The sequence below is a fragment of the Cheilinus undulatus genome, linkage group 4 (assembly GCF_018320785.1).
Source record: "Cheilinus undulatus linkage group 4, ASM1832078v1, whole genome shotgun sequence".
Taxonomy (NCBI): domain Eukaryota; kingdom Metazoa; phylum Chordata; class Actinopteri; order Labriformes; family Labridae; genus Cheilinus; species Cheilinus undulatus.
In genome coordinates this window covers 42,550,130-42,562,573 of record NC_054868.1, presented here as the reverse complement: position 1 = coordinate 42,562,573, position 12,444 = coordinate 42,550,130, and the positions used below count along the sequence as shown (strand labels likewise).

At 38.7% G+C, this 12,444-nt stretch overlaps 1 protein-coding gene across 7 annotated transcripts in view; it reads right to left on the bottom strand.

Annotated features, from left to right (window-relative positions):
* The window catches only part of fat1a (FAT atypical cadherin 1a), a 120,280-nt gene that overhangs the window by 55,469 nt on the left and 52,367 nt on the right, over window positions 1-12,444 (bottom strand). For all 7 annotated transcript variants that reach the window (XR_005991795.1, XM_041785060.1, XM_041785055.1 and 4 more), the window contains exons 5-6: window positions 6,154-6,483; window positions 2,653-2,869 (exon numbers count right to left, since the gene is read on the bottom strand). Coding sequence is in view for 6 of the 7 variants with exons in the window: in XM_041785060.1 (XP_041640994.1) it covers window positions 2,653-2,869; window positions 6,154-6,483 (547 nt within the window). In the remaining variant the exon portion in view is untranslated. The remainder of the gene's footprint in view (window positions 1-2,652; window positions 2,870-6,153; window positions 6,484-12,444) is intronic.

Below are 12,444 nucleotides of genomic sequence, written 5' to 3'. Positions count from 1 at the left end.
GTTAGGAGTCCATTTGCCCTTGTGCCCAGAGCTGCAACCTTTGCTCTAACAGAGCTCATTTTCATTGCAAAACCTAAGTATTCCAGTGTTTTCAGTGCTCAGCATCCTCCAAAATGCCCTCTGCATCAGCTTTTTTTTGCTAAAGTGCTCTTATTTGAAAAAAGTCAGACTTTCAGAACAGCACTGTGCTCGTCAATGTCACTTCTCCCTCTTCGGGGAATCAAAATCAGGAAGGCGTGGGGCTCATGGCACCAGCTTGGTCAACAAAAAAGGCTGAGAGGAAATGGATCAGTCTTGTCTTTTTTGAGAGCAATGCTTACAGGGTTACAGCAGCTGCAGATGCCAGAAAATGTTTCCTTTAGTTAGCTTTTATGTTTTCTTTGGTGATATTGACTTGAATAAAGCAGAGGTTTTCCTGGCTCAGGTGGTGTCATTGTTATCATGCACACTCCAAACTTTCCAGGCTCCCCCTGGAGAAAAAGGTGTACATTTTAAAGTAAAATACATCGTTAGAGTGTACTTTTAGAGCAACATTAGGAGTTTAAATCCATTAAAAATCTTGTTCTCTTGAAACAATTTTGTGCTCTTGGAGCCACTTAAACCAATCAAGGGAGAGCGCACTTTCATTTCCATCCCACAGCATTAAGTGGGGATAAACAAGTGCATTCTTCCACGCACAAAAAAGGCAAATGTGGACAGCGGACCTAGAAGAGCTTTGCATGCTAAATATTTGCTTATATTCAAAGACACATCACCAAATATAATAGCACTGTAATGAATCATGTCCTGGACTTAGCAGCAGCTCTAAATCTTGAAATTGTACACTCAAAATGATGAGTCTGGTACGTTTCTTGTCTGCTACTGAGGTTGTAGTCAAAACTACAGATGCACGTGAGCTGGCTAGACGGTTAAATTCTGATCCATTGATAGTCGGTCTCAAACTAACAAGTTGGTTAAGCTAATTATTAGATTTTTCTCAGTTTAGCCAAAAAAAAAAACAGTCAAACATTCAGTCTAAACTGTACTGCAATCACCACTCGTAGCCACTGTAGCTGTGAACTTGTAGCATTGATAGCATCTTTGAAGAACATCTGGGTATAGCACTATTTCAACCTATAAAATGGGGGTTAAGATTTGCAGAGGCTGCGGCAGGTTATACTCACATACAGTTGAAGCATTGGATGATGATATTTAGCACAGGAATGTGGACGTTAGTCTGCAAATAGTACTAAGCGCTGGTGGTGTTAGCATTAGCCATATTCTGTAAACCAACTTCATATGGTTATGTTGTGAAATTGGTTTATGGAATTTGTCTACTTGACATCAGACTAGCCGGCTAAGCGCAACTAGAATTTGTGGTAACTTGATGTTATTTTTTTTTTTTTTTTTTTGCTGAGGAACATTCCAAGTCAAAACTGCCATCTTCAGTCCCACCCATTTTTAATTTTGATTGCTTGACGAGGAAGAAGTGACACTGAAATGTGCAGCAGTGTTTCAAATGTTGAAGTATTTTCAACTGAAAGAACAAGGAGGGCAGCAACAAAAGGAGAGAATGGTGGTAGATTAGAAAATAGCAGTAACAACACGATTAAAAGCTATTTTCTTGTGTTTTGTGTCTTAAAAAAATTAAAAAGCCCCAATTAAAGACATGGCTCTGATTCTCAAATGATAAAAGAGTATCAAAGAAGTGCTCTGTGTCTTTGGGCCGAAACTAGAGAAGAGTTAAGTGGACAAACATTAGACCGGGGATGTATTCTTACTCTTGCTAATGATCAGTCTTTGACAACAGGAGCTGCAGTCTGTCGGCCTGTTTATAGCTTTATCACTCATAAACTAACTTATTAATCACATATAAATGTTAAGATCCAACACACATGGGGTATGTGATGTCACTTTACGATACCTTCAGTTACATGATGGGGCCAGTTGTCCAGTTTGATGGAGAGAGATTGAACAGACACTAGTACACACCTATGATTTTCTTTGTCTCCTAATGTTACGACTGATGTGTTTTTTTCAGTAACGTCCCACTTTATATGTTTATCTCACTGGCCATTGGATTTGGGCTCACAATAACTGTTAAAGCATACTTTTCTGTATTTTAAACTCTTAGATCCCTAATGACCCGATCTCTTCCTGCCATTTATTTTGATGGAAACTTTTTAATCGAAGTACCCAGATGGGTTGCTAACCGCTAAAAACACTGATCTGCACTGGTTTTGTATTGGAAATGTGTGCTGCTGGTGCAAAAAAGAGCATTAGTGGACCTTACAAAGTTCATCTGACTTAATTCAGCATTTGACAAATTATTTGACTATCTTCTGCAAATCTGACTTTGCACTGCTTTACTTTATCATGTGTCTAACAACCATCCTTTGCTGTTGTAGCTCATGAGAATGTATTTATATTAACTTTGATGTGTTTCATAACCTGCTAAAATCTCATCACAGGAGCTTTGACACCCACTTTAACACTACAGTCCACTTAAAAACTGGTTTCTATTTCCTTCCAGCCACATTGCATTCAAACATTTTGTTAGTCATAAAGTGTAAGAGTTGTTCTACCTACAAAGCGTTTCAAAGTCAAAGAGCATTTCTGCAGTAGGCATGCACACACTCACGATGTCAAAGATGCAAATGAAGACAGAAATACCTGTGATTTCAAACCACACGGGAACATCAGAGGATTCAGTGGCCACAACGCCCACCATGTGTGCCACCGGGTCGCTTTCCATTACAGAGAAGGTGAAGGGGGACTCCTCGAAAAGCAGGGGAGCCGCATCCGCTGGCAGTTCCGGTTTGGGAATCCACTCAATATGGAGGCGACAAGTGGAGGACTTCTGAGGACGCCCATTGTCGACGGCTTTAATCTGAGAGAAGTACAGAGAATGAAAGAGTGTTAGACAGTGTTATGTAACATTTTGTTGCAAATTAGTTTCTGCACAGATCCCTTGTGCTTTCACAGCATGAACGGGAAGTTAGAATACAGGGGCGTTTGGTGATACGTCCCAATAAATACATGAAAATACATAACATTTATACAAAGTAAATACAAGGTAAAATAATACCCACTGTTTTCAGGCAAAAACTGACAGAATGGTGCTGTGTCTCCATCTCACTAATCACAGTCGTCCCCTGAGCAGTCCACATGGCAAGGTATGACTAATTCTGAACAACAAAACACCTTTTGTGTTGTAATCTTTTGTTATCCATCCCTTTGTGTAGACTTAATTACTGTTAACTGTGGGAAAGAGCGTCTTCTTGTAGCAGGAAACATAGCTATGACTATGGGGGAGACATAAAAACTGAGTGAAAATAAGTTTAAAGCAAAAATCTATCTGCTAAGAATGATTACAGCAGACTTCACAGCCAACTGTGATGACTAAATCACAGTTAAAGTCTTGCTTTTTTTTCTCCATGTGGGAGATTTTGAAATTATATTTCATTTTCACACATAACACTAATTTTCAAGTAATTCTACAGTAGTCTTCCAGAGAAACAGCTGTCTTTAATGAAAAAAAAAAATGATAGTGTGAAGATGGCCACTCTAACAGTGAGCTCACAGCCAAAGCAATACTGATGATTGACAAATTTGTCATTTGATTTCAAGAGCCCACAGACTTAGAGTGAAAAATAAGGTCTCATATTTTATACTGTGACTGTAGGATGGGAAATGCTTTTTGAATATGTGTAGAGTGATCAGTTATGAAAAACTGAAGAGTTTATGTGACTTTTATCACATCTAAACAACATATTAATCTATGATTTTTACCAATACCTGGTTGTACTGCTGCACTGCCAACAGAGAGTGGATATAGTACAACTCTGGGCTGTTTGTTACTTGCATTTCAATGGCAAAAGAAGAAGAAAGTGTTAGTGTAAGGTAACAGCTGTAGCTTCAAAAGGCATTTTTAGCATCAGTGCCATAATGCAGTGTCACTATCTTTACACCTTCAGTTATCTTAATTCAGAAACAGAGATTTTTGTTTGTCCTCGTCTGTGAATGCACATTGCGTTTTGGCACAACATAGCAGGAGCTTCACATCCAAACAATCAGACATGCACGCAAAAAAGCTCTGCAGTAATTGACAATTTTAGCAATCAAGTATTTGATTGATTTTCTTGCATATCTAATGAGAAATACTGTATGCACAGCTTTTCTTTAAATTACTTGTTTTTGCCTTATTTCAGAGCATTTATCATATACGTATTCATGTTGGTTTGCTACGTTTGCATGGGGTTTTTGTGGCTTAAAAAAGCATTGGTTTGAATGTGTAAGTCTTTGTTATGCTTCAATCTTTATGCTTTTTTTATCTGTCAAAGCACTTTGTAAACCTGTATCTTTGAAAGTGCTACACTCTGCCTTTGTTGATGGTGTTCACACCTTGCATGAACTTAACTGAGCATTATGTTGCAGCAGCAGAAGTAAATGCATTCTGCCACATAAATAAGCAGTTGAAACAGTATCCAATTCAACATACAGTATGCTGCAAAGTTCTATGTCCTCAAACCATCAATGTACACACAGATTTCCAAAAAGCTTTAAGGTAGATTATTTGCCTCAAGGAATCTTAGTTATCGAGTTAAAATTATTGTGAAATCATGTCAGCCCTACACACAAATACACAGCCCTGAGCTCCCACGCTGGCTCCACTGATTCTGTTTTCGACTCTGTCACCACCTCCAAGAACAGCACCAAGGGTGGGGGTGACCTCATCCATTGACTAAACCTACACAACATTCAAATGGAAAGTAAACATCACAGAAGTGGAAATATCACAGCTTTAAACAGCGCTGTGAATTGGGCGTAAGACTGTTGAGAGACTGAGAAGCTAGCTTAGCATCATTTTAGTAAAGGTATGACCTCTTTTACGAAGTATTGTCAGATGACTGATCAATTCAGCAACAGTCATTAAAATATTTTTTTTCTTGAATTGAAAGTAGTGCTATCTAATGCTATATCTCTTCACTTTTTAATGGCAATTTCCATCAAGCAGGTTGTTTATTCGTTTTTTCCCATCCTCAGCTTCTTTATTGCATTCGTCCTTCTTGTCTTAGTGCAGGGCTGTCCAAACTTTTTCCACCAGGGATCACATAGAGAAACATACGAGGAAAGTGGGGCCACTTTCTTATACCACACCTTGAGGATGTTAAAGTTAGTAAAACCAATTTAATGAAGGTTAAGACATGTTAAGTAACTGAGTAACCTCAAACGGCTAACCAATGGGTGATGAGGCAAACAGACAATAATTTTAAGGATTTTGGGGAGGTCAATCAGATTTCAGTTTGGAGACCCCTGTCTTAGTGCATCTTGGTCTATTATCCTCATTTAGTGGTTCCCAGGAAGACCAGTGGCTACTTTGGTAGTGACTAATGGGGATCCAAATAAATTAATATGATAAATAGTATTTTTTAAAGGCTAATGATGCATGTTTAGAGTCTAATTGCCAGTGAATACATATCCTTAACTTCACAGATTTTTGTGTTTTAATCATGTTTAATAGGGAAACTGCTTGCGGTTTAGCAGTGTGTAGTTGAAAAAGAACCAAAATCTTAAGATATTATATCTGTTATGATAGATAGATGCATAAGAGAGGAATGAATGCATCAAAACTTGCAGGCTTACTCCTGCACACTCTCTCCACTGCACCCTAACACCGGCAAAACTTCGTTAACAATGTTGCTCATGTTTAAGTGTAATGTGGAAAGTGCACAGGACCGTGGGTTCCTAAGATTTCTTTTTTGCTGCTATGGGATTAAACCAGGTTTTCTGGCACCACATCAAATTTTAAAATTCTGGTACCATGGTAACTCCAGAAGAAAGAATGTCCTTGGAATAGTGACATTTTATTAGGACATCGTGTAACCCTGTTTGGAAAATTACTCCTTAAAATGTAGTGTAGAGCTGAAGCTTTTTGGTAGTAATCTATTTCAACACTTGTGAGCCAGCATGTGTGTGCACCAATTAATTTTCTGTGTCTTTTGAGGTGAAAAAAAGGGAGGGCAGAGAAACACAAGGGGGGCAAGAAAACATGAGAGGATGAGGAGAATAAAGCAGTAAAACAATAAACAAGCATCTGTTGTAGAAATTCACTGCTCGCTAGAGAGATTACGCAGCTGAGCACAGCATGAAGCCTGAAGATTATTCACTCACTGTAAGAATGTCGTACTCTCCAGCAGAGGAAAACTTCTTAGATGACACAAGGCCAGTCTTTGGCTCGATGAAAAACTTTCCATTTTCATCTCCCTCTTCAATGCTGTAAGAGATCTCTGCATTTGGTCCTTCATCTCGATCTGAAGCTATAACACGATACACCGGGTCTCTCTTTGTGGATCTTTCCCTCTCTGGCCTCTCGCGCTCCGGGAGCTTGATCTTGTAGATTTTCTCCAGGAACAGCGGTCTGTTGTCATTCTCGTCGAGGACTCGGACGATGACGCGGACAGTGGTGGACCTGGCAGGGGCGCCATGGTCAGTGACTGTGATCTAAAGAGAAAAATAGAAGTCGGGTGTTGAGTTTAATAACCTTAAATGCTTCAGTTTGAATACAAGCAAGCAAATATTATATAATAGAATCTTTTGATACAATATCCCTTATCTTTTAAAGTCAGAATGGCACTATTGATCCCTTGTCTTATCTTTAATTGCTACAATAAAAAAACATAATTCATCCAAATAGCAACTTCAAAGTTTGGAAAAATCCTAATCATTAATCAAAATTCACAAGAGCTGCGTAAAAAATGAATCCGTAATCCTAAAATAAAATGGAATGGAAAAGGAAGCATGCTTTTTTCCATCATCATGTGCCATTCTTTTTCCTGGTCAGCAGCCAAAAATAAAATCAATTCTCCTCTGAGGGTTAAAGTCATGAGATTCTTCCTCATAAACCCACAAACTATAACAAATACACAGTAGTAACAAACTGTCGCATATTCATTCATCAATGGAGACGAGACGTTTTTCTCATTTAAGTGAAATGATAAAAAAGATTCCAGTCCAGCACCACAGTGTTTAACAAAGTCTTTATGTTGTTAAAATTGTTTGAGGTTTATCAGATCTACAGATCTTTGTGTTGCAGTTGTGCAACAATAGGCACCCAGTAGTACAGTTATTAGACTTTAAAGCGACTGTATGGAGTTTTTAATGATTTATGATATGGACTACAATTCTGAGCCCTCTCTATGAGCTACGAAAGCAAAGTAAACCACCAGAATTGAAACTATTTCTAAACAACTCTATTAATGTCAAAACAAAAACAAACTTCAATATGGTATGACATTCAGAGCACTTCTATGGCATAGGGTGCCAAATCCAATACAATGAAACCCAGAAATTCCTCATTGGAGCTTTAAAAGCTTTTAACAAAGATGAGGAGTATCCTTTCACTTATGAAAACCTCTTGAAAATATAATATTCAAAACAAACACTATACTACTACTCACTAGAGTAATACTTTAATGCAAAAGGGTTAATGCAACTCAGCAGAGGGAACATTTCCTCTGCTGTATCTGTTCGTATTTGATTGTGGCTAATTTGACTAGTTTAATAGCCAGCTTGAAAAGACATGAAGTAGAATGATTTCAGACATTTAAAGCTCCTGTCTGCAGTTTTAAGAGGGTTTTGAAATAGACTAAAATCAATCCTGGTGCCACTTTGTAACCTACAAAAGCAAAAGAAAGTATCATAACTAAGACTGATTATGCTGATTATGCCCAATTTTCTGCTTTTTTTAAATATATATTTTTACCAGAAAATATTCTTGATGACAAATACATTTTGACTGAAAAGAAAGCAGGATTTTTTTAACTTAAATAACTAATTAATTTTTTGGCTGCTGTTTTAGATCAGTGTTTCCCAAACTTAAGTGCACTGCAAACTAATTTGAGCCCACCAAACCTTCAGTGAACTAAAAATGAGACTCACAGTATTTACCTCCTTATTTTTTTCATAAACAGAGGATTTCAAAGCAAATGCCTCGGCTTTAGAGACGTTAAGAAAGTGCTGGTCTTGTCATTAAGCACAGCTAATGAGCCAAAAGCATTTATGTTGTTTTAAAAGGCATCTACGGAGCCACCTGTATTTTCTTTTCAAATATTTATTTCTAAAAAATGTTCGTAGTGACTCAGACAAAATAAATGTTGAAAAGGTGTTAAATCTTGCAGCATTGTTTTGCTAAATCCTTCTAACATGTAATAAGTATTTTATGATCATTTAAAACTTGATTTCAACTTTTAACTATGTTTGTAGCTGTAAAGGCCTCATGTGGCCCAGCTGCAGTCCTCCCTTGGGCCAACACTGGGCCCTGGCCCATCCTCCTAGATGATAAGAAATAAGACATACTTCATTGTCCATAGGGGGCGCCAAATTCAACACAACCTGAACATTCTTGCAGGATCTTAAAAAAACATTTAACAAAGGCAGGGAGTATCCTTAACTCAGTGATGCAGTGCAGAGTATACACAGGTATACAGAGTATATTCACCTACTTTTCAGTCCCCATAGAGTATACCCAGATTTAAATTCTCTCTCTTAGGATGGCCAAGGAGACAAAAAGTAATTTAGTGTACTGTTTTAAAATGCATTACCTCTAAAACTGCTAAATATTATGGAATAGTTCACTCGAAATCCATATGTAATGGTCTTAGGTGATGGTAAAATCTGCTCTCCTTTGGCTGTCATCTTCATAAGGATGTTTACTCTCTGAAGCAGAGTTAAGTTGATGCAAAATGAAGGCCCATTTATTGATAAACTCATGCAAGACGGTCTTACATGTCATTGTTTACAGCACAAGGCAGTAATCCTTCTTTGGATGGGTCGCTTAAAAGGTGGGATGTAAATAAAGCATATACCATCACCCACTTCCCCAGGTCACACCTTGCCTCTGCCTTCGCTTATAAAACTCTCTCATACACATCATGAAAAAACCTGAAAAATAAGATAATTTAACTGAGCTAATTTGACACAGCATGAGGGACATTTTCTTATAATGCTGAACCTACTGCTCTGTATCTGTAAATAAATGACTCGTGGCAAATTTAATCATCTAATAAAAACTTTCCTTGCATGAAAAAAACATTGAACATCAGGTATGCACCCATGCATCAGTATCACATCTGTAATGGCCAAGGTTGGTCCTGTTGACACACATCAGTCATCAGCATATGGCGCTGCGTGAACCGATGTCAGTAGCCAATGTGTATCTGTTGTATCCAATCAATACAAGGCTGATACCTGTTTAAATATCTGCTGATTCAAGTAAGAGATCTTTTACTGGGCAGAAGAAGTCCCCCTGGATAACCTTGGATAAACTCTGATCTGTTTTCATAGTGAAACAGCCCTAATGTTTAAAATCGGTGCATCTCTATTCAACATGTGTACCTATGATCTTCATAACAGTCGCTTGTGTGGTTTGTGCACAAACAAAGCACCAGAGCTAATTATTTCCAATGACTGCACCTCTTCATTCTGATAGCAGCAGCTGCACTGAGTCTGCTGCTGGGTGTTGAACTTACAAAGACTTTGCACTGCTAGTAAACATTACAACTTACTTCTCTCCACTAAAAACCTGAGGGCCTTTTAAAAGTTTCACACATCTGAATCATTAATGGGGCCTTAATTGAAATCATGATATTAAGCATGCAAAACACTGAAATGTGCCGTCATTTTCACTCTGGTGTGACTAATGAACAGTTTTGGGAGTTAAATCAAAAGAATAACACTGCAATCTGACCTAAACAAGCACTAATTTTCATCCAGTCCCAGAAAAATGGGCTCAAAGGTTAAATGAATGCATGCGGACGTGTATTTCTGTGTTTGGAGCTTTTCTAGCTTCGAGCAGAAAAACAGTCAAGGGGCATAGTCGTTTAAAACCATCTGTTAAGTGCTTCACTAAAAACTGTCAGGAGTCCAAGGCCAAGCACACACACCATTTGGTTTCATAGTTTCAATTACTAAAATAATATGTTTTTTTGTTTTTCTCGCAGCTGTGTCTTCGATTCACATGAGCAGAATTCATTAAACGAGATGAAAAGAAATGTCTGTGAATGTTTCTGTCAGGGAGGGTAGGTTGGTGCCAGTCCTGAGCTGGCATGAGATTCTTGGTCTCATGTATGTATTTGTGCCTCATAACTCATAAAAATACGCTAGAAAGCCACCCTGTTTCCATATGGAGACCTACAGTATTAGATTTTAACTGCTGTGAATGTAATTGTCAGCAGACTCAGCAGCTATCCATCACTACGTGCCTCTCTTTTGAATTTTCCCATCAAAGCTATTGTTTGATAATTAAGCAAAGCACACAAAAGGCAGAGGATACAAAACCATAGGGAGTATGTCTCACTGCATTAGAATAAAACTGCTGTGAAGTGAAGGGAACAGAGCCAATCCATTATGTTCTGATTATCTGTTGCAAAACTTTGAGCTTACTGTGAGCAACCATATGTAACTAATGTTGTTTTAATGCGTTCAATGTTAATTAAAATGACCTGGGAAAGTGGGAAGGATTTCAGAAGTCAGTAACTGTAAAAAGGTACTTTTGTGCTTTGCTTTCATACTAAAAAGACTTGACTAAAGAGGAAGTTTCAGAGCTTACATGTCAGTTACTATTGCCATTAATATCAAGCTTGCATTTAAGTCGAGTTAACAATGCTATCTCATAATTGCAGAATAACACACAGCATGTTTACAAGCACAGCTTGCAAAATCTGTGTTGCTCTTTAAATACCATCTTTTTTGCCATATGGAGTCCATGCATTTACCAGATTTAACATGGTAGTCCTCTCAGCCTGTAGTGATGAGACAGCCTCATGGCCCTTGAGTCTATCTGCCCTCCTCCACCTGTCACCTGTTGTTCTTACTGAGCAGTGTTCTCAGTCAAACCAGCACTCCACATGGTTTATTTACTTCACAGTATGCTCCCTGTTTTCTTTAATTGCACAGTTATGACCTTACAAGGGGGAAAAGTAGTTAAAAAGCATGCTCTGAGCAGTGCAGTGCTCATGCAGTGTGTGACGGTGTCAGTTGCACACACTTAGGTATAGCTCAGAGCCAGAGCACCAAAAATCAATGCATAGGAATAATTCTTGAAAATGGCAGAACTTAAGTCAAACCTCCAGAGGAAATATCACTGAACATTGTGTAAATTGTTAGAGACTGTTACAGAGATTTTAATGTCCACCCCAACTCAACAGACGTGCATGAGTATATGAAGGGTGTAAATGAGCCTTAAAATTAATGTAAAGTAATGCAATGTAAAAGCACCTGCTGATTTTCAGTGGGAACTTTAAGTCCTACTTCAGTTACCATCTTCACTCCATTTCTTTCATAATATCTGGAACTGAGAAGTCAGGAGGTTTCAAATGGTTTTTATACCCTTGCTGTTATAAAAACCAACTCATTCTGTATAAATTAATGAATGAATGGACAAAAAAATCTATATTTTTTTGTGTGTAAGGGGATATGTATGATTAACCTGCCACAAAAATGCCTTCCTTTGAAATAAAATTGTTTGGTCACTGAATTCAAAAAAGAAAAAGACTACAAATGGACTGAAAATGATCTAATATCCAAGTAAAATGGCCAAAACAGCACCCCATCCAGGTTGTATCCCGCACCTTGCCAACTGCATGCTGGGACAGACTCCAGACAACAGATGTGAACAGCCCATTCACCTCTGCTTTTCCATTATAATGCTCCCTCTGCGGTCCTAGGCCTGAATTTCAAGCATGTCCTGGCATGTCCCACTTTTGCTATTTACCCCCCCCCCCCCCCTTCCTGGGACAGAGGCCTCTCATCCTGCCGACAGAGCCCACACTCAGACATCAGGAGCAGCTTTGCCTTTTCTCAAATTCCCCTTTTAGCTCTCCCTCTCCCTCTCTCTCTCTCTCTCTCTTTTTCTCACAGACATACAACTACCACCTACCAACCCCCATCCATCTCATCATAAAAGCCGAAACCGCCCCCCCTCCGGTGTTCCCTCCACCTCCTCTTGGCATTTGGTGCAAACAATGCTGACACAGCCCCCACCCTAATTGCTCCACATGTTCCTCATGGCCCCACATGTTTCTTTTTCCTCTCCTACAACAAGCTTGTACAAAAACTTCGACACTAGCTGGGACTTCAGTTTGATTTGCTCTTATCTCACACAAAGGCATGTGCATATGCATGCATTCTTCCCAGTCCCGATTAACCCTCCATTAGCTGGATACACTGAGGAGTGTTTGTGTGGGTGTGGAGGGGCTAAATTGTAGCGTAAAAGGGTCTGTGAAGCTTCATGAATGTTTGGACCTATAAAGAGCTTCCTGCTGGATACCCATAACCAGTGACCAACAAACTTCTTAAGTAACCATGGTTACACAGCTCTTCTCAGGCTGTGTTCACTCAGCCACTTTCTACCTATTTAGGTCAAAAGTTGCTCCCTTTAAATTATCCCTCCGACTCAGAGTCAAA